The sequence below is a fragment of the Notamacropus eugenii genome, chromosome 4 (assembly GCF_028372415.1).
Source record: "Notamacropus eugenii isolate mMacEug1 chromosome 4, mMacEug1.pri_v2, whole genome shotgun sequence".
Taxonomy (NCBI): domain Eukaryota; kingdom Metazoa; phylum Chordata; class Mammalia; order Diprotodontia; family Macropodidae; genus Notamacropus; species Notamacropus eugenii.
The window spans coordinates 88288455-88316372 of record NC_092875.1 but is presented as its reverse complement, the minus strand read 5'-3'; the positions used below and the strand labels follow the sequence as shown (position 1 = coordinate 88316372).

General features: G+C 40.2%; 1 protein-coding gene and 1 long non-coding RNA gene across 3 annotated transcripts; one reads left to right on the top strand and one right to left on the bottom strand.

Annotated features, from left to right (window-relative positions):
• Positions 1–145: 145 nt before the first annotated feature.
• On the bottom strand, positions 146–14001 carry LOC140500317 (uncharacterized). Of its 2 annotated transcripts, XM_072602785.1 has the most exons (5): positions 13908–14000; positions 10299–10376; positions 8359–8485; positions 6029–6145; positions 146–3720 (listed from the first exon to the last, which is right to left on the bottom strand). In XM_072602785.1, exons 2-5 carry the CDS (start codon positions 10332–10334, stop codon positions 1106–1108), a joined length of 2895 nt encoding a protein of 964 aa, XP_072458886.1. In that variant the 5' UTR covers positions 10335–10376; positions 13908–14000; the 3' UTR covers positions 146–1105. The 2 variants fall into 2 exon arrangements, with proteins under 2 accessions (XP_072458886.1, XP_072458887.1); XM_072602786.1 differs by lacking the exon at positions 6029–6145 and having other exon boundaries at positions 13908–14001.
• A 67-nt stretch (positions 14002–14068) lies between these two features.
• LOC140500326 (uncharacterized) lies at positions 14069–16359 on the top strand. Its single transcript, XR_011965694.1, has 2 exons — positions 14069–15000; positions 15843–16359. It is a non-coding gene; the product is annotated as an uncharacterized lncRNA (long non-coding RNA).
• The last annotated feature ends 11559 nt before the right edge of the window (positions 16360–27918 follow it).

The following is a 27918-nucleotide window of genomic DNA, read 5'->3' as shown; positions in this document are numbered from 1 at the left end:
TTTTTCATTTTGATTTCATTTGATTCTGCTTATTTGTAACTTTAATGCCAATCTTGTGGTATAAGGTAACTTCAATAACTTTATGGAAGTAGCCACAAAATTATATAAGTCCCAGATTTCTTGTGTCAAAACTAGAACACTTGGCAAATAGAGATATGTTTTTATTGAGCAACCATCCTACAAACATATTTGATAAATAAATTGCCCAAATGTGTTCTCTTTCCTTTCTCTGTCTCCATAGCACTGAACTAGTGTTTTAAGACGTACGATCTCTGATTTCAGCTCTACCATGTTCTCGCTGTATAACCAACCAGACACAGTTCTTTAAACTTTTTTAACTTCAATTTCCTTATCTGTAAAATTGGCAAATTGAATTAAGTCATCTCTAATGTTTCTTCCTGCTGAGTCTATGGTTCTATTGATTGGGAGTCAAAAAACCTGGGTCTGAGACCCTGCTTTGTCACTTGCTAGCTGTGGGACCTTGGGCAAATCACTTAACCTCTCTGGGCTTGTTTCCTTGTGTGTAATTTGAAGTTTTGACTAAATCTCTAAGATCCCTTCTGGCACTAAAATTGTATAATCCTTCCTACTATATGCAGAGCAAAATCCTAACTTTGGTTGCATATCAAAGAATTGGAAAACACAGTCCTTATATTTAAGTAGCTGAAAGTTCATTTGGAGAAGACAAAACAGATCATTAAATGCCTTGAAAAAATTAAAAAGCAATATAAATAAAGAAGAGCTATAATTTGAAAACACGTTGAGGAGACATAGTACGGTATAAAAAATGCAACCTGAATTTAATACAAGGCAGCTTTCTGAAAGAGCTCATATTTTGAAGGTGATGCATGGAAACTGATATTCCAAGAGAGAGATAAAAAAAGGTTGGAATGTACAAATAAGTAAATCCTGCTTGTCCAGAGGAAACAGGATTAGTTTGATTAGAATGGAGACAGGATGATGGGAAATCAAAACTTTAGAACCTTGGTTAAATGGAAAATGTTTGCAGTTATCTCAGCATATTTATTTTAAAAAATATGTAGACTGCCACAAATACTTGGTTCTGTATACTTCAAACTGGTCACTACCCCACTGCCCTGAGATGCTATTTGGCTGTAAAGTGCTGAAGTGTTTTTCCTATCCTAGAGTGAATTCTCTGATGTCTTCTCAGATTTGAACGATTACTGAAACCTTTACCACACTCATTACATTCATAGAATTTCTCCCCAGTATGAGTTATCTGATGGTGAATGAGGGTTGAACTCCGACTGAAGGCTTTCCCACATTCACTACATTCATATGGTCTCTGTCCACTATGAACTCTCTGATGTTGAATAAGGCTTGAGCTGTGAGTAAAGGCTTTTCCACATTCATGACATTCATGAGATTTCTCTCCAGTATGAATTTTATGATTTTCAGCAAACTTTGAATTATCTAAGGCATTCCCACTATTATACTGTTGGAATTTCTCCTCAATATGAGATCTTTGATGTTCAATAAGGTATGCACTTCTACTGAAAGCTTTGCCACATTCATTACATTTGTACGGTTTCACTCCAGTATGAATAATCTGATGTTGAAAAAGCGTTGAACTCTGACTGAAAGCTTTGCCACATTCATTACATTTATATGGTCTCACTCCAGTGTGAATTCTTTGGTGTCTAATAAGAAAAGAGCTCTGACTGAAGGCTTTTCCACATTCATGACATTCATAGGGCTTCTCTCCGGTATGAATTCTCTGGTGTAAAATAAGATGTGAACTCCAAGTAAAAACTTTTCCACATTCATCACATTTGTAGGGTTTCACACCATTACGAACACTTTGATGCTGATTAAGTAATGAATTCTCACTGAAACCTTTACCACGTTCATTGCATTTATGTTTCCCTTCAGGATGAATTATTTGATCTTCACTATGATTTGAACTACTTAAGGTATTCATATAATCAGTATATTGATGTGAATTCCCCTCAGTATGAGATTTTTGATGTTCAATAAGATATGCCTTCCTACTGAAAGCTTTCTCACACTCAAGACACTTGTAGGGTTTTATTCCAGTATGAATAATCTGATGCTGCACAAGAGTTGATCTCTGACTGAAGGCTTTCCCACATTCATGACATTCATAGGGCTTTTCCCCAGTGTGAATTCTCTGGTGCCGAATAAGTAATGAGCTTTGACCAAAGCTTTTCCCACATTCATTACATCTATGGGGTTTATCTATGGCATTCATTATTTGGTGTTCAGTCAGGTTTGGAATATTTGAAGCATTCTCATGCTTGTTATATTGAGATTTTCCCCCCATATGACTTCTTTGGTGTTTTATAAAATATGTATACCAACTGAAGGTTTTTCCACATTCATTACATTTAAAAGGTTTCTCTCCATTATGAACTCTCTGGTGTTGAATAGGTAACGAGCTCTCGCTATGGACTTTCCCACATTCATTAATTTTGGGGGACTTTTTAGTTTGAATTCTCTGATGAATAAGGTTTGAACTATTTAAACTATCCTTATAGTTATCATTTTGATGAGATTTTTCTCTAGGATGAGTTTTTTGATGTTCAATAAGGTATGCACTTCGACCAAAAGCTTTGCCACATGTATTACATTTATAGGGTTTTATTCCAGTATGAATTACTTGATGCTGAACAAGGGTTGAACTCTGGCGAAAGGTTTTCCCACATTCATGGCATTCATAAGGTTTTTCTCCAGTGTGAATTCTGTGATGTCGAATAAGTAATGAAGTCTGACTAAAAGATTTCCCACACTCATTACATTTGTGAGGTTTCTCTCCAGTATGAATTCTCTGATGCAGTTTAAGTTGTGAGCTCTGACTAAACATCTTCCCACATTCTTCACATGCATAAGGTTTCTCTCCTGTATGAATTCTCTGATGCTGAATAAGGTGTGAGCTTTGACTAAAAGCTCTTCCACATTCATCACATCCATAGGGTTTCTCTCCAGTATGAATTCTTTGATGTTGAATAAGCTGTGAGCTCTGAATGAAGCCTTTCCCACATTCATTACATTTAAATGGCTTCTCTCCAGTGTGAGTTCTCTGATGTAGATTCAGTCGGGAATTCAAACTAAAGGCTTTACCACATTCATCACACTTATAGGGTTTTTCTCTATTGTGAATTAACTGATGTCGAATAAGGTGGGAGCTACAACTAAAAGCTTTCAAACACTTGTTACACTTATAGGGTTTCTCTCCTGTATGAATTCTTTGATGTTCCCTAAGGTGTGAGCTCCTACTAAAATTTTTTCCACATTCACAACATCTGTGGGGTTTTTCTCCAGTATGAATTCTCTGATGTAAATTAAGATCTGAATTATATTGGAAACTTTTGCCACATGTGTCACATTTATGGGTCCTCTCTCTTACAGTATGTCTTGGGTGAGAAACAGAGTTTGAATTCAAACTTAAATTTCTCCTATGTTTATTCGGCTCTTGGGCATTCTCTCCTATTGCACTTTTCTTTGAGGTCACGGTCAATTTACTGAAACCTCTCTCTTGGTAACAGTACTTCGGCAAAATCATGAGTGTGGAGTTTCCTTGATTTCTCTTTAAAACTCCCTGAGATCCACAAGCTTCTCCAAAACTAGATTCTTGAATTACATTATCTAAGGGTATTGTCAGTGCTGCTCCATTTAATTTTATTTCCTTTGAAATGCCTTTTTCATATGACCGCTTGTTCTCACTCTGGCTCTCACAATCTGAAAAAACAGAAGGCAAATTCAAAGATCACTTGTTCTATAAGCTGAGGAAAAAGGAAAATAATTTTAGTGATGACCCTTCCCACCCCATAGTAATTTAATTGAAATACATAGTTTGGATCATTCTCCAAACTGGCTTTAAATTTTGAGAGAACAGATGAATGGCAGAAGGACTAGAGGTCAGATAAGGAGAGAGGAAAATAGATAGTATGAAGCACTCCACCCAGAGCATGTGAGCATAAGCTAGGAAAGCTAGTTTATGTTCTACTTTGTAATTAGCTATTCTCTAGCTACAGGAAAGCTAAGTTTCTTTTCTCTTCCTGAAAGAAAGCTAACAGTGGAGAGATTTATTTAAAATGTGGTCTCAAAGAAAAAGGCCTGTCAAGATGTTTGGCATTGGAAAGGAGATGAATTCACTTACTCACAAGAAAGGTAGAAAAAGGTAGAAAACCCTACTAGTTTTCTAACTTTCTAGAAAGTAGAGCTCATGCACCAGCCAGTGATTCCATCTGTCAAGAACAGTGTTGTTACACTAAACTTCTCAGCAGCCAACTACAGTGGGGGTGGTTTGACCAGGGGAACAGGCTGATCAGAGGAGATGGAAATAAACCAGGAGCTGAGAGAATGAGCTATCAGTAATGGAAGACCAAACTGAGTTAAAAAGAGATGAGCTGGTATGAAATGTGAGAAGTGGGGTCAGAGGCGTGATAAAGAGAGGGGCTGAGAAGATGACAGGTGAGGCAGGCTGTGTGGTAAACAGGAAAATGAACGTAAAGAGATGAGAAAAAGAAAAGCTTCCTCCGCTTGGCTCTGTGGCACTCATCACCTAAAAGATGTAATGGTGAAGTAGAATGAACACTGGACTAAGAGTTAGAAGACTGGGGTTCAGATCCTGCCTAGGGGACTTACTAGTTGTGTGACTTGAAGAAAGTAATTTAACCTCTGCCCCAGTTTACTCAGCTATGGATCAACGCAAGTCTTACACTTGCATCCTGTTTCTATCAATCTGTTCAACCACTGCCAATATGCTCTTTCTTCCTCTTCCCCTGCCTATCTTGAAAGCCCTAGAGGATCAAGTCTTAGATGCAGATATTCTCTTAATATAGTAAGAACTTCCTAACAATTAAAGTAGACCAAAAAGTGTCAGTAGTCCAAAAGTGTAATTTTGCCTTGCAAAATTACAGAATGAACCAATGGGAGAAATAGAAGGAATTGCAGAGACCATTCCCTTACCAGCCATGTTTCTGACTTTCTTCCTCTTTATTTCAACACCATGTTCCCTCTACTGGTGGCACATCCAGGAATTTCCCTCCAGTGTTTGAGGTCTTGTCACCCAATAATAGCCTACCACTCCTGTGGCCTACTCAATCTGCTAGATCCCTCTATGAGGCCCATCCCCATTCTTTTATTGGTGAGCTCCTCCCAGAACCTCCATTTTGTTGAAGGACTGTGGCCATTGAGCCTTCATTCCCCTCCTTTCCCTGTTCTTCATTTCCTCTGGATTTCAAAATCATCCCTCCATGGGTACCTCCCATCCTCATCTTTTTTTTTAGTCCCCTTTGATGTGTGGTCTTCTCCCACTAGAAGGTAAGCTTCAGGAGGACAGGGATTGGTTTTTTTGTTTGCTTTTATTTGTATTCACAGTGACTGGTAAATAGTAAGTACTTAATAAGTGTTTATTTCCTTCCTACCTGAACAGGAAAGCCTTTTACAACATTCCCGAAAAAATCATCTAGACTTCACTTGAAGACCTCTAATGAAGGGTAACTCCATAGCTAGTTTATTCCAGTTTAAGATAACTGTGTCCTTACATTTAGACTAGATCTACCTCCCACTGTCTTCCACTTCCCCCTTTTTCTGCCTTCTGGGACTAAGCTAACAAACGAACCTCTTTTCTACATGTCAACCATTTAAATACTTGAAGCTGGTTCTTCTTTTCATGAAGATAGATAGTGAGCTCACCATTGCTGGAGATGTTCAAGTAGAGGCTAAAATCATCTGGGCATGTCAGAGAGAGGATTCATGACAGGTACAGGACTTCATGACCTAGTCATCTAGCTGAACTAGAGAAGGTCAAGGTTTATGAGATGACCTTTAAGGTCCCTTCCAAATATAAGATTCTATGTTTCTATAACTCATCATGTGGTAAAAATTCTTCCCCCCAGATATTCTGGATCTTTTCAACTGTTCCTTCCCACAGAATAACTTCTCATTATAGAACCTTCTTCAGACAGTGTATCCTATGCAGAAGAAAGTTTATATTTAAAAGCAATGACAACTCCCACTGATTAGCGCTGTCTTCCCTCACCTATGCTGAGATATCTCAGGGTCTCCTCTCTTTTACTGGCTTCCTGGAGATTCTGGATCCATGGTTCTTCTCCATGTTCCAACTGAGAGATCACATCAGGTTTGTAGATTGGAACTCCTATTTGTTGGAAAGGAAGTAGAATGTGTCGCTTTGTACTAAACAATTCAAAGCAGTCCCAGGGCTCAGATTAACCAGTTTCTTGCCAAGATTTTGAAGAGGCAAAAACCATTGGTAATCGTCAAACTCAAATGACAATGAATGGGAGCTCTCTTAGGAGTTAGATGGTCTTTAAGGTCTTTAAGCAGAGGCTGGATGACCATTTATAAAGAATGTTTGAGAAGAAATTCTTGTTTGGAAAGGTGTGGACTTGCTCTGTTAAAAGGAGTTTCCTCACCTTGGAGTTCCTCATACCAATGAAATCACAGGTCCAGATTTTCCCTCTCTTGTTCAGGGCTGGCTGGATTAGACAATCTGAGGTTCCTTCCAACTTTTAGAAATTGTGATAAATTAGTGAAAATATATGAAAGGCATGGTCCTTGCCCTCAAGAAAATTATAGCCTAATTGGAAAAATGGGACATGGACACAAGAAGATGAAGGATAATTATCTGAAACCTCTCATTTCTCCCAACGTCTAGATCTCATCCTGTTTCTTTGTTTTCTCAGGATAGAACTCTGACTCATCTAGGGCTTGTAGTACTAGATCTCTTTTTGCCCAAGAGTGCATTAAGGGTTAGGGTCTGAGCTGAGGATCCAATTCTAGCAAAGCCTTATCTGGCCAAAAATCCTCAAGGGCCCTATCTAGGTTGTAGCATCTTGGGAGCTGAGAAAGGAAGCTGAGCCAGGCTCCCGGCAGCTATGTGAGCCAAACTCTTGCTAAGGAACTAACAGTTATTCTTCATATATGCTCACAGATACATTACAGTGGACTGGGATCTGATGTATTACTATCCCCTGCCAAAAACACTCCAACTCTCCCCTGATTCCCCCAACTCAAAGCTGCCAAAGAACTGAAGCAATGATGCTTCAGCGGTATAGAGATTTAGAAACTTCCCCCTATCTAACTCTTAAGTCTGAAATTCCTATTTCAGGAGACAGAGCCTTTCATAATAATGAAAAGGGTTTAAGTATATTCAAGTATGTTTAAGAGAGCCAACCCAACACATTCCTACTGTATTGTCAATAACTGGCAGTATGGTAGAGTGGTAAGAGTTCAGGATTTAGGAGCTGACTCTTGGCTCTGCTATTATTAGCTGTGTGATTTTGGACAAACCACTTAACCTCTATAAAATGGGCAAAATAACACCTGAAACATCTGTACCTCACTAGGTTGCTAGAAGGATTAAATAAGGTAATTCAGTTTGTAAACCAAAGCACATTACTTGTAAACATCTGCTATTGTTATTATAATTCACCGAGGACAAAAAGAAGATATGCTCAGAGACTGCATGGGATGTGCTAGTGGTGTCAGACTCAAATACAGCCAGATCCCTTGGCCAAATAACTGACTTAAAAAACCACAAATTCACATAATCTATGTTATATTGTATTTTTATTCATTCTGTTAACCATTTCCCAATTATTGGAATTTGGTTGAGTCATACTCTGGAGTTTTACAGAACAAAGTGGTGAGTTTCAGGCTCTGGCTTAGAGGGAGCATTGTCTCCAGCCTCTTGATTTATGGGAAATAAGGGGGAAGGTTGGAGGACTCTCTTAAGTAAATGTGTTCTCAGAGATTGGGGTAAGAATATACTATTAGGAAAGGAGCCATCGAGGCACAGAAGAACAGTAGGATCATCTGTTTTCCTCCTGCTTGAGGTTGGAAAGCTATCAGTCAAAGAAGGGCCACAGTTATATAAATACAGGGAGAATCTGGAAGGATTAACACGGAATGTGTCTAACAAGGAGTTTAACAATGGGAAAAGTGGTTGTCTCTGGGAAAGCCCAAGAAAGCTATCTATTTCTTCCTTTGTAGAGAACACCCCTGTCTTTTAAAGACAGAAAATAAAAATAGGCTATCTCTGGGCCCAAAATGGATGAGGAAGGTCCATCTCTCAAGTTACGACAAAGCCAAGCTTTTCAGAGGTCACATAAGTCAAGACACTTTTGGGCATGTGCTCTTAACTGCTTTTGTGTCATGAACCCCTTTGGCATTCCAGTGGAGCCTAGGAACCCCTTCTCAGAATGTTTTTAAAAGCAGAAAATGCTTGCAAATGTAACTAATTATATTTAATAGTTATCAGAATATTTTTTAAAAAGTTCACAAATCTCAAGTTAAAAGTTCTTGCTCTAGAGGATTATTATTTATCATGGTGGAGGCAACAAGTCTTACCCAGAGAGGCCATATTCCCATAATTCTCCAGCATCACATCTCTGTAGAGGTGCCTTTGATCAGGGGTCAGCTGCTTCCATTCCTTCTTTGTAAAATACACAGCGACATCTTCAAAGGTCATCAACTCCTGAAATAACATATACTTGCTGCCCAAGAGACAAGTCCACAATTCTGCCCTGTATAAATAAATTCTATCTGTGCATATGTTACTGGGGAGAGGAGGTAAGGAGGAGGTAGATAAAGGGAAGTGATTGCATAGGGGGTTAGGGAGAGGTTGAGAAGTATCTAGGGACTTTATAGGCAAGTACAACGAAAACATATGAGAAATACAGAATCACAGGAAGTGTGGTCTAGCATGAAGTCTGAATGGTGCTTTGGAAAAAAGCTCCTTGCAGGCATGAATTTTCTTTCGTCTTCCTATCGCACTTGGCAAGGTATCTTGTACACAATAGTTACTTAAATACTTAATGGATTGGATTGTTGGATTTGGAAACAGAGAGCCTGGGTTCAAAACTCACCTAGCTCCTGACTACCAGGCATGACCTTAGGTGAGTCATTTCACTGTTCTAGGCCTTCTCATTTGTAAAGTGAAAGAGTTGAATTAAGGAGCCCTTATATCTCTAGATTTTGTAATCTAATAATCTGGTCATTTAAAGTTAGAAGGTCCTTAATCCAATTCCCTCATTTTATAGATGAAGGTCGAGGGATGGTTACTGACTTAAAGCCAATAGCAGTTAAGTTAGTAGCAAGACCTGACAAAGAAAAATGGAATTTTCCACTTAGTGAAGATTCTCAATGTGAGGAAGTACATTATATACATTCAGTCTCACTACATAGATGAAAGAGTGGTCCAGGGAGGCAGTGTTTTCATTTAGTCAGAGAAGACAGAACATATCCAGGAAATATGGGCTTCTCTTGAACCAAGAAGTTACCAGCCTACTTTCTTGCACCAAATATTAAATAAGTGTGGAGGTTAATAAACAATGGGCAATGAGCCTATTGTTTAGTGCTGAACATGAGAGGCTCATGTTCATCTTTGATGAAGTTCTACTAGAAAAATCTACAAGAAAGCCCACTTAAGCTAAACAGAAACGATCAGACAGGTTGTTCCATCAAACTGGATATCAAATCCATACGGCCAAGCCAGAAAATGGAAACATACGGTAACAGTCTATACTAATTCTAGAAACTGCCATGATAGACCAGGTGAAAGAGTACACTTGGCAGTAGGGAAGAGTCTTTGTGTAGAGGACTTGTGGTAAAAAAATGCTCACTTACAGTGACCCCAGACTACAAAGGCTAACAGAGGAAGCAAGCTAGAGAATCAGAGGGATCTTTTGATGACTGAATGGCAAAAGGGATAGTAGGGTGATTTCCCATTCCTAAACTGTCCCCAAAATCAGGTAGATAGGGTACACTAAATTGAATGGTGTTCAAAACTTAAAACATTCTCAGTCAACATGACAAAATAAATACAGAGAAATTTCCAGAGCTTTGTGGCATGTTTTACTAAAGTGTCTTGGCCAAAAAAGGGGGAGGAGGGGATGGTTTTGAAGCAGCAGGAAGAAGCTAGGTGTTATGATATAACTGAGAAGAGAAAGCATTCCAGTCATAAGGGAAAGCTAAGAAAATACCCTGAGGCAAGAGAGGGAGTCTCTTGCTCATGCAAAAGCTAGGAGGCCAGACAAAATTAGTGACCTAATTCTTCAGGCTGGGGGAGAACACTTAAGCTCTGTCATCAACATTGGGGTCAATGTTGACTGTACATCATTGAGGCTGACCAAGGGTCTGCCCCACTGTGACAAATACTGTGCACTTTTTCATCCTGTGGATGATCTGGGAACAAAATGGGCTTTGTTGCTTGGAGAAGCTCCAAGCTGAGGGAGGAAACAAAGTCCCATTTGGGCAGCAGAGAGGAGACCTTAGAAAGAACAGCTCACCTGGGACCTGGTTATAATCTGAAGCACAGTCGTCATCACCTGGTCTCCCTCAAACCAACACTTAGGGTGTGAGTAGACCTAAAGGAAGACAAAAGAGCCACAAGTGAGATCAGCTCACATGTTCCCCCAGGACTTCCTTTCTTTTAGGAACTGAGGAGAATCAAGGTATAGCTCTTCCTTTCTTAGACCCTAACAGCTACTAATTCTCTATTAACCACCATTTTCTGGGATCCTAAGGAGGATGAGGCGCTGTCTCAGACTTCACAGGCGATCATGTCAGGAGGAGTCAAATACTAAAAAAGCTCAGATTCCTGGGAGAGTAAGGCAGGCAGAAACACTAATAATCACACACACATACACACACCCCATCTATACATGCACAGCCTATATATACATACACATACCTTGCCTGATATTCCCCAAAGGACACTCCTTGAAAACCTTGTTTTCGTGCTCTGTGGACTTTTCCCTTTTATCACTCTATACATTCCTGTTAGTTAGCCAACAAAGATTAATTAAGCACCTACTATCTGCCAAGCTCTGGGGATACAAAAGAGGCAAAAGACAGTCCCTGGCCTCAAGGAGTTCACAATCTAATGGGGGAGACAACACACAATATCCAGAAAACAAGCTATATGCAGGAAAAATAGGAAATAATTAATAAAGAGAAGGCACTAGAAATAAGAGTAGTTGGGGAAAGCTTCCTATAGATGGCAGGCTTTTAGTTGGGAGCTGGAGGAAGCCGGAGAAATCATAAGTTGGAGTTTAGTGGTTGAGTGGAGAGATACTTGAAGTGGCAGATCCACCAGCATGGTATTGCCATAAATCAGGTGTGAGGTGAAAAGGGGCTGTGCTGGAGGACAGAAGGAGGCCTGCTCTGGAGATGTTGCAAAGGTGAAATCGACAGGCCTTGGCAACAGCTTGGATATGGGGAACATGGAGATAGGGAGGAATGCAGGATGACTCCTGGGTTGTGAGCCTGAGGGACTGGGAGGATGGTGATATCTTCCATAGCAGTGGGGAAGGCGGAAGCCAATCAGCTTTGTTATCTTTCAGCTCCTCCTTGAGGACCCCGTTCAAATTTTGGTTCTGCTCTTCATACCTGTGTGTAATCTTGGGTGAATCACTTACTCTCCTTAAGCCTCAGTTCCTTTTCTATAAAGTGAGAATACTACTTGTATTACTTACCTCATAGGGCTTTAAATATAAACTATGACAAGAATACAAATATTTTGTAACTAGAAAGCATTACAGAAATGCCAACTATTCACTTTTTCTGGTTGCAAAGAACTGGAAACAAAATGTATGCCCATTGATTGAGGAACAGATAAAGAAATTGTGGTATGTGAATACAATGAAATATGATTGCACTGTATGAAATCGTGAATATCAGAATTAGCTTTTATATGAATTGATGCTGAGTAAAGTAAGCATAATTAGAAAAACAATATACATCATGACAATAAAGTAAGTGGAAAGAATAAAAAAGCAGAAGTGAATATTATGGAAGCATCGTGGTCAGGCTTGGCTCTAAAGAAGAAAAGGGAAAATGGAGCTTCCTTCTTTTCAAAGGTAGGAGGCTATGGGTGTGAAAATGAAGACAGTGTTGCCCATTTTGTTGAATTGTTCCTCTCCCCCACTCCTGCCCACCACTTTTTATTTATTTTATGTTACAAGTCATGACTTTCTAGGTAGGGGAGGGAGAGGAATATATTGGGAAATTATTGTAATATAAAAACAAAAGATGTCAATAAAAGTGAATACAGGAATGGTTATTGTTAGGCTTATAAGAAATCTTAAAAGATTATCTTACCTAACAGCTTTATTTTACAAAGAAAGAGAATGAATACCAAGAGAAGGTTAAGTATCCAAGGTCATATAGCTAGTTAGGACAGAGCTGGGACTAGAACCAGGCTACTTAACCTCTAACATGGTACTCTTTCCAACATGCTGCTTCTGATATGTTCCAAAGTATGGTTGAGAATTCTAGGCAAAAACGTCAACTTCTGAATTCAATTGGCCTACCCATGTCTAACTCAGTCTTCACATGCTGACTGATAGATCAATCCTCCTAATACATAGATCTGACCACATCACTAACTCGTGCAAAAACCTGGGCTGCTCCCCAGTGACTACAGGATAAACTCTAGATTCCAAAGCGTGGTATTCAAATCCCTCCATGGTTGGGTTCTAGCCTTATGTCATGCTACTTTCCTTCACTCAGTAATCTAGCTAACCAGGATGGCAAGCGTTCCTTGTCACGTCCTACATTTTCAGAAGATTATAGGTTTCTAAACTAGAAGAGGTCTTGGAAATGATCTGGTTGAGCCCTCATTTTATAGAAGAACAAACTGAAGTCTGGGGAAGTTGAGGCCTGTCCAAGATTACATAGCCTCCTGATTCTCAGGCTGTTTTTAACATTACACTATTTCCCCGGCATCACTTTCCCCATTCATAAACCTAGAAAATCTCCCCAGCACTTATGTCATGCAGTCCAAATTCCCCTACCTGGCTTCTAAGACCATGTATATCTGATCCTACCCTGTATCCTTTGAATACTCAAAGGGGTCTGTGGTAGTATCAGTTTGGACCTGATGTCCTCCACTGATGCAGACGCAAATAATACATCCCACCCTATCTTGTTTTCCATTACTATCGAACAAACACCATCTGATCTGCTCCAGTTAGCCAAAAGGCTTAGTTTGAAGTAATAGGGGACTAGGCTCAGTTCACAGAAACGTAGGCAAGAAGAAGATATGGAAGAAATATCACATCATCAATAGAGCTTTATGACTCACTGGATATGAATCAGATGTAAGATTAACATGATTAAATAGCGTAACATGGTTGTTAAAAAGGTTAGTGCCATCCTAGGCTGCTTTCCTACATTTCTCATACCATTCCTTCTCATTTTCTTTCCCATAACAGCTGCATCTGTACCATTTTTTACCATTTTTCAAGGCCCAGGTCAAATGTAATCTTTTCATGAAATGTTTCTCATCTCTCCAGTTAGTTCTTTCTCCGTCCCATCCTCTCATAGTACTCTGTCCATACCTCTCATGCACTTATTATTAATATTAATTACTGTCAGTTATAAACTGTGTATAACAGTGTATATAACAGTGTTACTATCTTACATTAAGGTATATGTGTCAAATCCCCCCTCCTAGACTGTAAACTCCTGAGGATGAGGACCAGGTTTTATTCCTGTTAGCATCTCGGCCACCCCCAGAGACCCCATGTCTTCCAAGTTCCCCCTTTCCCTCCTATCTCTTCCTCCTCTTCCTCAGAGAACCCCATCTCTTTCAAGTTTCCCTCTTCCCCCCTCAGAGACTGGCATCTCTTACAAATTCCCCCTTTTTCCCCCCCGGCCAGAGTCTCCATCTCTTCCAGCTTTTCCCCTTCCCACTCAGAGACTCCATCTCTGCCAAGTTCTCCAGCGCCATCTAATCTACGTGCTCGCCCCTTCCCTGCCCACCTCCCCGCATCCCGAGACACCCACCTTCTCTCCATGTGCGCCCTCCCCCCAGATTCCGCCCCAGAACGTCTGCCTTTCCAGCCCGGCCCCCACCCACAGCCAAGCGCTTTTAAATTGCTGCCTCTCCTCACCTACGCCTTCCCCAGCGTCTCAGTTCAAGGCGGATTAAATAGACCCCAAGGCCTGGGAGGGAGGGGTTGGGACGACCCTGCCTGGGACCGGAAGTGGGTTGTGGCAGGAGGAGCAGCCCTGGAGCCCTCCCTCCTCCTCCTCTCTAGGCAGCCGGAAGGAGTGTCCGTCTTGCTGGTCCAAGTGCAAGCAAATTCAAACCCCAGCCGCCCTGGGGAAAGCAATTCCTGGTCTGACCCCCTGTCCCTCACCCCTTCTCAAGTGTCGTGTCGCCTGGTTCCTTGCTCTCTTCCTCTCACCCCTAAGGAACTTTCTCCTGAAGTTGGTTATTCTTCATTCTTGAAGACCAAAATGACATCACTACGTCGGGGTCAAGGTCCAGTGTGTGCAGCTATGATGGATCAGACCGATCTGAGCTTGGAGGGCTCTACCACCGGTCAGACACGAATAGTGCATATTACCATTTGGAGTAGAGATGTTTCTAAATTTGTGTATCTCAGGGTTCCTTTGAGCTACTGTAATTCTGTTTTGCTCACAGACCACACTTTCTTTGATGTGAGCATGTGGTGCTGGGCAGTCCGGTGCTAGTGTCTTCCATATCTCACAATCAATTCCAAAGTTCTTCAGATAGACCTTGAGAGTGTCCTTCTGTCTCTTCTTCTGGCCTGCATTTGCCTTGGTTCTCTGTATAAGAGTCTTTTAGGGAAACATGCTTTTGGCATTGGGACAACATGGTCAGCCCATCTGAGTTGGACTCTCTGCAGTAGAACTGGAATGTTTGGCAGTTCAGCTCCAGAAAGGACCTCAGTGTCTGGTATCTTATCTTGTCAGGTGATCTTCAGAATCTGCCTAAGGCATTTCAAATGGAACAGATTCCTTTTCCTGTCTTGACAAGCTATATACCATCCAGATTTCACAGGCATACAACAATGAGGTCAGCACAAGAGCTTTGTAGACTTTCAGTCAGGTAGTCAGTCTAATACCTCTTCCTTCTCATGTTCTCCTTTGGAACCTTCCAAATGCTGAGCTAGCTCTGGCAATGTGTGCATCAACCTCATCATCTAACTGTCCATCCCTGGAAAGTAAACTGACAAGGTAAGTGAACTCATCCACAACACTCAAAATTTTCCACTTATTATAACCAATGGTTCCATGTATGGATGGTGAGGTTCTGACTGATGGAGAATGTCTGTTTTCTTGCTGTTAATTGTCGAGCCAAAATTAGCATAAGTGGCAGAGAACTGATCGTACTTTATTGCATCTCAGCCTCAGAGGCTGCATTGAGTGCACAATCTGTTTGTCCAAAAAGTCCAGTACCAACTCTCTCTCCACTTTAGTCTTGGCTTGTAGTCTTTTCACATTAAATAATTTATCATCAGTGTTAAAGCTGACCTTGATGCCATTTTCAGTCTTTCTAAAGGCATCTGACTACATTGCATAAAACATCATGCTAAAAAGCATGGGAGCGAGCATACAACCTTGCTTCACTCTGTTGGTGACTGGGAAAGCTCTAGAGCATTGTCCATTATCCAGAACCTGTGCAAGCATGTCATCATGAAATTGACATACAATACTGATAAACTTCTCTGGGCAACCACATTTTGCCATGATCTTTCATAAGCCCTCAAGGACTGACAATATCAAAGGCCTTGGTCAGATCAACAGACATTGCATACAGATGTGTTCTGCTCCTGGCATTTCTCCTGGAGTTGTCAGGTAGGTCATATTGACCTTTGCTCTGCCCTTTCTGAAGCTACACTGGCTCTCAGGGAGATGACTGTCTGCCAGGTGAATGACCAGCCTATTAAAGAGGACTCTGGCAAGACCTTCACCAACAATGACTTAGAGAGAGACCCCACCTCCATCTCCCCTTCTTCCCTCACTCCCTGGCCTCATGGGGATTGCCACAGGATAACCTATTTCCTTTTCCTTTATAGAGATGGACAATGAAGGCATCCTTTACTCCTGGGAGATAATTCCACCTTGCCATATAACCCAGAAGATTTCATTTGGCTTTTGTATGAGCAGTGAATCCCCTGCCTTGTAAATCTCAACTGGAATAGAATCAGGACCAGGTGCTTTGCACATGAGAGGAGATGAATGGCATTCAAAACCTCTTCTTCAGTTGGAAATTTGGCTAGAGAGGGATTAACTTTAACCTAAGGTATACAGTTAATGGTCTGTTGAGAGCACTATGGAAGTGTTCAGCCTATCTTTCCAGGATCATATCCTTATCACTGATCAATGTGACTCCATCAGCACTGAGTAGTTGAGATGCACCATAGGTCTTTGGCCCATAAATAGCCTTCAGAATATCATAAAAATGCTTCAGGTTGTTTCTATCAGTGTAAAACTGAATTTTATCTGCCTTTTTACAGAGCCAAGAATGCTGCATCTCTCTAAGCTTCACTTGTACTTCACTTTTGATGGAATTAAATGCTGTTGGTTAAATCATATTGGTAAATCTTGTGGAATTCTCATTTAGCAGCTTCTGAATTTCCCCATCATTTTCATCAAACCAGTCTTGGTGTTTGTGAGTGTTCTGGTCCAGATGAGTAAAAATGGTAAAATGATATGGGTGATGTCTTTTGACTCACATGTATATTGGATTTAAACCAAATCTCTGGAAACTGCCCACTCCTTTTCTGCTCCACTGTTGCCAACTGTGTGTTGGTTCAGCTTTTCCTCCAAATTAGCAACAAATTTTTCCTGCTTGGAGAAGCATGCTAATGTGTTGACATTAAGTCGTCTGGTAGTTTTCTTGTTTTGGGGCACTGCTTTTGTTGCATGTGAATGTTTAGTTTGGAGAAGATAAGTCTTTGATTGGTTCAGCACTCTGTGCCACACATTGACTTCATCACTCTCACATCCTGTCTGTCTCTTATTCTTACAATGGAATAGACTACTAAGTGCCTGTATTTGCTGTGGGGATACCTCCATGAAGTTTATTGAATTTAGGTAAACAGAAGACAGCGTTGGTGATGACATCATGAGATGCACAAGTCTTCAGTAGTAAGTGACTGTTGCTGTTTCCAGCTTCATTCTTCCCAACAACAACCAGTCATGTCTGATAGTCTGAGCCTACTCTGGCTTTAAGGTCACCCAGAATTACAAGTTTGTCCTCTTTTGGTCCATTCATGATGAGGGCCTCTAGGTTTCCATAACATTTTTCTTTGACGTCATCAGAGTTCATCATGGTGGGAGCAGAAACACACATATACATGGCACTTTCTTACAAGTGGCAATCCCATTATCATGAGCCTGTCATTTACTCCTTTTGGGAGGCATACAGTTTTGTTGATTAGCTTATTTTTGACTGCAAAACCTATGCCAGCTTCAGGACTCTCTCTCATTTTGACCACTCCAGAAAAACATGTATCCAGCTCTGACTTTGGTAAGCTGGCCTTCATTTACCAGCCTTGTTTCCCTCAGGGCTGCTATTTGGACAAGATACCTGCTGAGCTCTCTCATAACAAGAGTTGTTCATCTTTCAGGTGTACTGGATTTTTTATTGCTTATAAGTGTGCACACATTTTATGCACCATTGATGACTGGAATCATATTCACAAAAGTTTTTGTACATATTTTTGTGTTTCAACCTCATGGTGGGATCCCCACTGGATACGGTAAGCAGGCCAGGTTAGGTTAGGTGAAGCAGATAATTTTTTAGGGCATCTTTTCTATTCTCATCCTCACTCCAGGAGGTGAGCAGTGTGGTTCTTAAAAAAGGCTGCTCAGAGCCCCAGGGGCTGCCAAATCCCATTTTTGCTTCAATCTAGTGAGAAGACCCTATGGTCGAGGTCACCTGTGAGCAGGGTTGTGAATACAGCTCCCAGTATATCTGGACCTGCTGCTTCATCACTTGTCCAACACCACAGGGCTTTGATGTAGGTAAAAATGGTAAAATGATATGGGTGATGCCTTTCGACTCACACATATATTGGATTTAAGTGAGGTAGATTTGCACTAAATCATCTTCCTCACTTTCTCCTCCAAAGTCATCAGAGTCCAGTGGCAAGACAAAAGTCAAAACTGGAGATGCCTCAGGATGCAGTGAATGACCTTGGTGTCTTTGATGTCTAAGCAGCTCTAAGTGCTCCACAGTGCCTGCTTCAGCTGCCTTCATGGTCATTGGAACAAATTGTTTTTATCTACCCATTCCACCTGGAAGTCTTCATATACTTTGGGACAGACACTCTTGTAACTCACTGATAGTTTGAGACCTCTTGGATACCCTCAACCTGGTTTAGCCTATCTGCTGAAATGGTTTCCCGGGGTTTTACCCAGATAAATAAATGCAGTGCTATACACCAAATCTCTGAAAGCTGCTTGTTCCTTTTCTGCCTCACTGTTGCTAATTGTGTGTTAGATCAGCTTTCCCTACAAGTTAGGAGCAAACGGTTTGCTATCCCTGAATATCTAGGCCCTATAGCCTTTGTATTTGGACCACCTCCAACCATCCACTCACCTGAAGTCTTCCTAGGAAACACTGTGATGATAAAGTGTAATGTACAGACATTGCATACACTCAAACAGGAAACTCTGGGCATTGCTTGAAGACGCACTTAATTCTGCTGCTCTGGGGATCTTCCTAAATTTACAATCTCAATTGTAGCCTACTGTTAGTGACTAAGACATCTGTGCCCAAATCCATTGTTAATTGTAGAGATTACAGGTGTCTTTACTTCATCACATTGATTAGTTGACAGTCCTCTTTAATGGATGTCTTCCTTCACCAATTCAAGGATTTGGACTAATGGAGGCATGTTATTATCAAAGGCACTGGCTAAGAGAGATGAGACATATCTACTGGTGGAATGAATGTCCCAGATGCCTGGTGTGTCTTGGGGATAGATGAAAAGGTTGTGAAGATAAAGATGTCAGGATCAGCAAGTATCTCATTGTCTCTTGTATGCTTAACTTTGTGAAGAATGCAATGAGATAGAAATGGAGAAAGTGTAAAAAATTGTTGCAAAGATCTTGGAGACCAGAGCTATGAAACAGGAGGCTCACCAGTCTGCAGTATGGCTTGAACCAGGTTAAAAGGTAATTGGGAAATACTTAACAAAATTAATAAAAATATAATAAAACATTGATAATGTTACATTTTAAAGCTAAGTCAACAGCCCACAGGGATCTTTATGTATGGTTTAGTGGCCCCTTTTCTATTTGAGTTTGACACCAGTGCTGTAGATAGATGCTCACTCTTTGGAGGGGTAAACTATATGTTTGGGAAATAGCAAGGTTAGATAGAATATGATATGTTATTTGTCAACGAGGGATACCAGGAGATTCTGGTACTGTTATTATGCACATTATTCTCCTACCTACTTTTCCTTATTCCTCTCTGCATCAGTTCATATGAATCTTGCCATGATTCTCTGAATTCCTCCTATTTATCATTACTTACAATGCTGTAGTAACCCATTATAGTTATTTACTGTGATTTCTTTGTCCATTTTACAACCAAAAGGTCTTAACTTTGTTTCTCATTTTTCCATGTTATGAATGCTGTTACAAATATTTTGGTATTTATGAGACATGTCTTTTTGTCACTTGGAATATGTGTCTAGCAGTGGGAGCAGTGTGTCAGTGGCTATGAGCTGTTTAGTAACTTTCCTCACATAATCTAAATTGATTTCCAGAACAGGGAGACAAATTCAAAATTGTATGTCTCTCTGTATTTCTAACTAAATATCCTTTACTATATCTATAGCAAGATAAATAACTAAAACATTAGATAGACAGTGCTTTAAGGTTTAAAAAGCACTTTCCTCAAGGTTGTATTTCAAATTATACTTAGTTGAGAAAAGCTTTTTAAAACTCAAATTTTTATTTTATCATAGATCTGGAAAATGTTAATTAAAATATAAACATTTAAAATGTCTCATTAAAATGAACAGATATATAAATTCAAATATGTGAATATTAAGTCAAGAAGTCAATTATAATATATATTTTTTCCCTCTGAACATGGCAGAAATACACAGAATAATGTGCCATTTTAGCTCCCACTTCTTTATTGATCTTATCTTTTTCTTAAATACTACTGAAAATTACTTCATTAATTATTTTATTTTAGTCTGATAAAAAATAATTCAGGTTAGGCAAAAAGTCAGCAAATATTTTAATTAAGGTTGGATTTTCAATAATTTCTTCTCTATTTTTCTCCTTAGTCTAAAAAAGTTTGTTTAAAACTTAAAGTAGCATTTGAAATCCAGGATTCAAATCTAATATGTTCTTGAAATCTTCAAGATCATCATATTTGAAATATTAAGTTCCTCTAATATGGAAATATATTTTGCATGACTTCACATGTATAATTGATATTATATTACTTGCCATCTCAATGAGTGGGGGATGGTTGGGAGGGAGGGAGACAATTTGTAATTCAAAATTGTAAAAAATTAATATTAAAAATAAATAAGAGAAATATTTAACCTCTTTTGTAATATAGGAGGTGAAAATTGGGTAGAACTTCAATACCAGCTGTGTAATCAGTCACAACTTCATAGAATTTGACCAGAAGTATTTACTTTGACCCATGCTGTTTTAAGCAGGAAGCAAATTCTCAGGGAAGAACTAGAAGATAGCACAAGTTACTATACAATGAACTGGCAAATGTGGATCCAGAGGAACACCTCAGCCTTGGCATACTACCCCTTTCAGAAGGTCCATCAAGCCTGGGTGGGTGAGGGGGTCGGTGACTACACTTCCATGGTGACCCTCACCATTCAGAGAAGGAGTGGAGAGCAAAGGTAGCATTCGATCTTACTGCCAGTTATAGTGCTAAAATTATGAAGCCAGGACACTGATGATTCATTAACTGCTTCTGTTGGAGACAGACATTTTTTGTCTGCAAGGGGAAAGGTGGAAGTAATTTTTTTTTTGTAGCTAAACTGGATATACAAATTATATTTCTTGGGAGCTGGATCACCAGAAGGCATAGGGCTTGCAAACTCCACAGACTAGATGAAAATGCATTTTGTGCATAGGCTCTCTTTCATTTCTTTGGTGTGTTGGCTGCATTACCATAAAATGATTCATTTAGAAAGTGTTGGCTGCTTGATGTTATGGAAAGTGGACAAGAGCATCTTATTGTCTCTCTTGCTCCCAACAAAACTTTGTGGGCTCCTAAACTAAATAAATCACCCATGAATAACCTGAAAAAAAATCTAGTCCCATAGCAGCCCTGCAGAAAGATCAAAAAGAGAATTAATAAACTTGATTTTCCTGATCTCCAGCTGATTCTCTCACTATGTGTTTGGAGATTTCAACTTTAGAACTCTTAAATATATGACTATAACAGCCAGGAATTCAGAGATAGAGGATGTCCAACTCCCTTTTCTAAAGTTTTCACTGAATGTGATGAAGTGGGGACAGATGGGGAGTCAGAAATGAGTATCTCCTTCCTTTGCTCATGGAATGGCACAAAATCTGTGCCATAAGGTTATATGTTACATTGTAGCTATCAGTTAATGGCATGAGTCTCATGACTAGAATATAACAATGATAATATAATGGCTTCCCACAAAAGAAAAAATAGATAGGAGTGACAGAGTAGCCTTGTGGAGCATGAAAATGCAAATCTTAGTGAAAATCCATGATCCCAAGCGGAGATAGAGGGAAAGGAACATGGTGTAGACCACTTTGGTGAGAATCAAAGAAGTGAAAAATAGAAGCACCATTATGGTGGAAATATTCTAGGTACCACCAAGGCTGGTGAGGGATCCAAATCTGCCAAGGAACCAAAATGACAAAACTACCAGAGAGGCAGCATGTAGCAGTTATAAAAGACATCAGATAGATGGATTCTGTTCTTGGCATTTTCTGGTTCATGTTTTCATCAGTGACTTGAAAAAGAATGTAGATGGTATATTAATCAATCTATCAAAGTCATGAAGTTGGGAGTGATAGATAAGAGGTCTAGGAGCAAAGGATACAAGGTGCTGAGAGGCAGATTTCAGCTTAGTGCTGCACAAAAGTGAAATGAGGTGTCTAAGGTGTCTTAGTTCTCCACAACAGGAAATCTTCAAGCTAATTCTGAATTATCCTTGGTTAAGGAGGTTGTAAAGGGGGTGCCTGACAAAGTTTGGTTAAATAATCTTTGAGGTTTGATCCAAACCATTATGGTTGCTTTTGAGTGTGTGCTATCTGGCATTCAAAGACCTTTATAACCTAGCTCTCTCCTACCTTTGCAGTCTTATTACATCTTATTCCTTGACAGGCCCTCTGGTTCAGTGGCACTGGCCTTCTGGTATTCCATGGACAAAACATACCCTCTCTGGCTTTAGGAATTTTCTCTGGCTGTTCCCAATGCCTGGAATCCTCTCCCTCCTCTGCTCTGAATACTGATGTCTGTTTGATGACTAATCTGTTAGTTTCCCATTCTTTGCTCTAACAAAAAGAACTGGTACAAACTTTTTTGTTGTTGTTGTTGCATATTTGGTCCTTATCCTCTTTATTTGATCTCTTTGGAGTATAGGCCTAGAAATGCTATTACTCAGTCATAGGTATGATGGTTTGGTGACTTTTGGTGTATAGTTCTGAGTGGAATAGGTTTAGTGAAGACTTCTCAGATTGTAATTCTTCTCCCAAGGGTAAGAAAGACCGAGAAGCTCAAGGTTACAATATTTTTAGAGTGGAATAATTCCATATAAGGATATAAAACTGTGTAGTACATTAGGGTCTCAATGATTAGATAAAACTTACATAATTCTTTGATGTCTTCATTTCAAAAGGGATTGGCTAGATTTCGTGTCTAGAATGTAAGATCATATTCTCAGCTAATGAGGATAATGGTCAGTGGGGAGGGAGGGACTTGCGTTAGGGTCTATATATATATCACTGCTTTTCCTTTGTCTTCTGCTTTCCCTGCTCCAGACCACCTGGGGAGGAATTGCCTGGCTTCTCGAGAATCGAATAAATAAACTTTCTGTCATCACTTTGAGAGCCTCTGAGTAATTAATTTAAGTAGGGAATCTTGTCATCCCACACACTTCCAATTTATTTTCTAGAATGGCTAGATAAACCCAGAGTTTTACTGTGAGTCATTAGTGTGCCTGTTTTCCTTTGTCCCCTCCAACAATTGTCATTTTTTTGGGGTCATCTTGGCCAATCTGATGGGTGTGAGGTAGATACTAAGTTATTTTCTCAGCTACTTATTTTGTTCCTTTCTTGACTGTATTAGAAAGTTGTTCATATCTGATAATGGGACCAGATGTATCTCTACAGTCCCTATGTAGATACATCCCTACATTTTAATTCCTGACTGACATCTTGTGATTACCTTCTGGGCCTTCTGTTAATATATCAACTGGGTAAAGGAAGAGGGGAAAAACAATCACATCCATCCAGTTATACTAGGGTATAGTTTAATTTATCTTCAGATCCAAGTCTTTTGATTCCTGGTTTTGAAGAGAGGGAGAATAATTAATTGCTTATTCAAAATCTGGAAGTGACTGACCTAAGGTCAGGCCTCTGGTAAGTGTCAGAAGTCAGATATGAGTCTGATGCTTTTGACTGCCTTAACCTTCCTATAATTGGCAGCTAGATGGCACAGTAGGTAGAATTCTAACCTAGAGTCAGGAAGACCTGAATCTGAATCCTGCCTCAGAGACTTTCTGGATGTGGGACCCTGAACTAGTCACTTTAATTTCTTTCAGTCTCTATTTCTTCATCTGTAAAATGAGAATAGTAAAAACACCTATTTCGTAGGTTTGTTGTTAGATTAAGAGAGGTAACATATGCAAAGTACTTTGCTACACCAATGCTACTGTTGCAAGAATTTTTAGGGTCCTATTACAGATAAATACAGTTTATCCATTCAAGAGTTTGATACTCTGTATCAGTAGGTGATGAATATGTGTGTCTCACAATTCCACGGATGACTTATGTGAGTGTGAATGTATGTTTGTGTATAATCTTTCTTCCTATGCTATATGACCTTGAGAGTTTGGATAAGATCACATGGAGTATGTAGACAGGAAAAGGTACATTTTGGGGAAAAAGAAAAAGGATATTTAGACTGTAAGAAAGACCTTTAGCTTAACCATTAAAACCAGAGAAAAGAAAACGGTATCTTCTTTATCAGTCGGTTAATTAACATTCATTAAGTTCCTTCCACCTGTTTTATTAGATAGGATAAAAAGAAGTAAGGGTCAGTTCCTGGAACTATTCAAAGTCCTGAATTTTCTTTTGTAACAGTAAAATGATGGAGGGAAAAGCAGTTACAAAGAGAACGTTCAGTAATTCAGTGTTAAATGTAATAACAGCAATTATAGGACAAAATGGAATCAATTACCAAAAATCTACTTTGATACTACCTATCATTAGAAGCTTTTGACTTTATGTGATGGAGGCCAGAAGGGGGGAGGGGGGAATTACAAGAACTCCAAGATTGGGACTCTCTGCCATCTGGAGAAGATTTCACAGTTGAGGGCAAGGTAAAGATTGATTATGCTTTTCAGCAGGCAAGAGTTCTTAGAGAACCTGCAACCTTAGAGGGGCATAGGCAAAATTTATATAGGATATTCTATAGCGAAACATGTGCCAATATGCTAACTAGGTGATTCAGGGTGGGATTAGAGAGTGGTTAAGGAATGGCTCATTCTTAAAGGAACATGCACTTTTGGTACCTATTTCGGCCAGAGTTCATCAGGAAATAGCCTAAGGGAGAGCTACAGGGAGGTGTGGTTTTAGGCCTGAAACAGTCACTAAGTCAACTAGAGGTCAGGACTGACTAGGGAACACCAGGCTACTTTCATCAATGTCTTGTTAGATAAGATAAATGTAAGGGAGTATACGCATGTCTAAGTCTAAGATCCACATGATTGGTCAGTGAGGAGTAAATGTCGTTATGACCCAGTACACAGCCTGTTCAGCCAGTACACCGCTGGTTCAGACTAATAAATTCTATGGGTGCAGCTGGCTACTGTATCAGGAAAAGAGATAAAAGTTTTGCTGGGGCAGGCTGTGTCCTTGGGCTGGGGAGAAACTGCCTGGGATAGTGTTTTGAGGCCAGGGAGAAATATGATTTTAGAATTGGGGTCCAAACACATGCACTCAAGCACACCATCACATGGATCACAATAATATGTGACAAGTCCTCAAAGAGATGATCTTACTTGTCTTCTGAGGCACCTGTGTGTGGGCCAAGAAGCAACAGTTAGAAATTAACATGGAACAATTGATTGGTTTAAGATTGGAAAAGGAGTTATGACAAGGCAGTGTACCGTCACCTTATTTATTTAGCTCTTATGCAGAGTATATCATGCAAAGTGGCAGGCTGGATGAATCAAAAGCCAGAATTAATGCTGTAGAGAGAAATATTGGAGCCAAGATTGTGGAGTAACAGCACGGACTTTCTAGAATGTTCCTCCCAAGCCCAGCCAAATACCTGTAAAAAATAGCTCTAAACAAATTCTGGAGCTGTAGAACCCACAGAATGATGGAGTGAAGCAAATCTCCAGCCCAAGACAGTGTGGAAGGTTGTGGAGAAGTGTGTTTTGCATCACAATGGGAGCAGAGCACAGTCCAGTGTGGGCCATGCCAGTACAGACAGGACCTAAGTAGGCCTTGGGAAGACTGAATCTCTCACACCTGTGGTAGTTTCCAGACTTTAGGACCCCAAAATGCAGAGGACAAATTGGAAGGTTGGTGGGGAAAAGTCTGTGGGACCAGTGCAGAAGAGTGGAGTGGTCCAGCCCCAGCTCTAGAGTGACAGATGGGAGAGGGGGCAGAGAAACCCAAGGCAGCCCACAGCAGCAGCAGGGGCAGCTGCAGGCACTGTTTCTGGAGCTCTAGGCCCACAGATTATAGGGGAATCGAGAGGCTGACAGTACACCCCCACCTCCACTGGAGACAGAGATATACTTGACAAAGAGCTCAAAAGTCAAGTAAATGGCTGGGGAAATGAGCAAAAATCAGAACTTGGACAGACTTTGAGAGGTAGTGGAGAACAGAAGGACCTGGCTGCTATGGTCCATGGGCTCAAGAAAAGTTGGACAAGACTAAACAACAAAATTATTAGAGGTTCGATGAATGAGTTTGCTAAAGTTGATCTCAATGGTTCACATTCAGCATGGAAGGACACTGAAAGGGAAATGGAAGGCTTGAACTGTGATTGTCCCTTTGCTGGCTGTAGCACCCAATGAGACATGGACAAAACCACACTGAGGGCCCTCCAGGGATCACTATAACATAAAAGGAACTTATACGATGGATGCTCTATCCCTTCTCCTTTGGGAACAGGTCACCACTGAAAGAGGCAGAAGTTAGTCCAGCCTGTTGTGAAACTTCTTGTGCTACTCTAGGAGGCTGGGAGGCTACCCCTTCCCTGCTTCCTATGAAAGCTGCACAGAAGCCAAGGCTATGAAGGAACATGGGGCAGTACCTAGAGTTATGGATTTGTGTAGAGTTTGAGTGAGAGAGAGGCCCTCTCCTTGCCTTCCCCTCGTCTGCACTCCTGTCACTTATACTATGATTTTCAATTGTAAAAAGGGAACCAGAAGTGGACTTGCCTGGAGTCCCACCCTTTGTGACCACCGTCAATGGGAATGGACCTGGGACTAATCTCTGCTCCAGGAGAGGAATTCCTACTTCTTGTGGATGTATTTTCCTAAACAGGTTGTTCTGTAGATCTCATCTGAGCAGCCTTACCATGTCAAATCCTAAGTGTCCCTCTCTTCTTCCTTCATCTCTTCCTGAGGTCTCATCCACTCCTATCATTTTAACGGCCAATTACATTCTTAGATGTATATTTGGTACCCACGATGGGCAAAACTCCATGGCAGGAAACGAAAAAGACACAAAGTTGAGGTGGGTTATACCCCATACCCAATTTCCTCCCCCTCCTTTCTTAAAATAAAAAGTAAAGAGGATGATGCCTGGGAAGAAAGAGAATGAGTTCTCTTTTCAACATGCTGAGTGTCAGATGCATCCTGATACCCAGTTCATTCATGTCTGCCTTTACTCCCAGTTTCCTTGAGCAGTCACTGGTTCCAACCTGAATTCTCCCAAATGATATCTGGCTTTGGAAAACAGAGAGAAGTAAAGAAAAAAGGGTTGAGACAAGGGTACGATCCAGCAAAGACTGAGAAGCAGATGACAGGCAAGAGAAGGGCAACAGGGCAGTGTCATGAAAATTCAGAGAGAATAGAATATCTGATTAGAAATGTTGATCAACAGTACCACAGGTAACAGGAAAGTCAAGAAGGATGAAACCTGGGAATCTATTGGATTTGACAACTGAGAGATTATTAGTAACCTCAAAGAGAGTATTATTTACATGATGAGGCCAGAAGGCAGATTGCTGATGGGTGACAAATGAATAGGACCTGGAGACAATGAGTACAGATTGTTTTTATCCAGGAGTCTGGTTATGAAAAGAATAATGAATGAAAGGATGGGTATGAAAGGAAATGAATAGTGGCTAGAAGTAATGATATGATCAAGTGACAGATTTTTCAAGGGAAATGTGGAAGTGTTTGTGAGCAATAGGGAACTAGGCAGTAGATAAGAGACTTGAAAATTAGTGAGGGAAAGGGGATAATCAATGAGGAAAGGGAAGGATGATGGGCACTGTTAGAGCAATCGAGAAGGGCCATTTTTTTCATCTGATACTGGGCCAAAGGAAGAAACAATGAGGGAGTGTTGTCTTGGTGTTTCACAGTATACACCTAGGGGAAAAGGGAACTTTAATCCTTCCACCTTTCCATTCTCTCTCAGTCCAAAGTCTCTACTGCATTAGTTTTTTTGGACTACGACATCACACTGTTGACTTGTATTGAGTTTGCAGTTAGTGAAAGGCTACAATTAATTTTCATTCATCGCCCTTTGAAGAGAAAACTTGGACAGAATAAGAGTTAATCAGTTTCTACCTTATCTCTGTTGTTATTTATCATTCTATTCCCCTCAAGCAAAAATTCTCTTTTCTGATCTTTTCTCAATCAATTAATAAGCATTTATTAAGTACTCATTATGTACTAGGTCCAGTAACAAATGCTGGGACTA

What these genes read in the sequence shown, in the direction of transcription:
- LOC140500317 (XM_072602785.1), bottom strand. Translation starts at nt 10,334, where the DNA reads ATGACGACTGTGCTTCAGATTATAACCAGGTCCCAG. An exon ending in TGGGAATATGGCCTCTCTGG is followed by an intron (nt 6,146 to 8,358) that starts GTAAGACTTGTT and finishes TCCAACAAATAG; the next exon opens with GAGTTCCAATCTACAAACCT. An exon ending in CCTGAGATATCTCAGCATAG is followed by an intron (nt 3,721 to 6,028) that starts GTGAGGGAAGAC and finishes CTGTTTTTTCAG; the next exon opens with ATTGTGAGAGCCAGAGTGAG.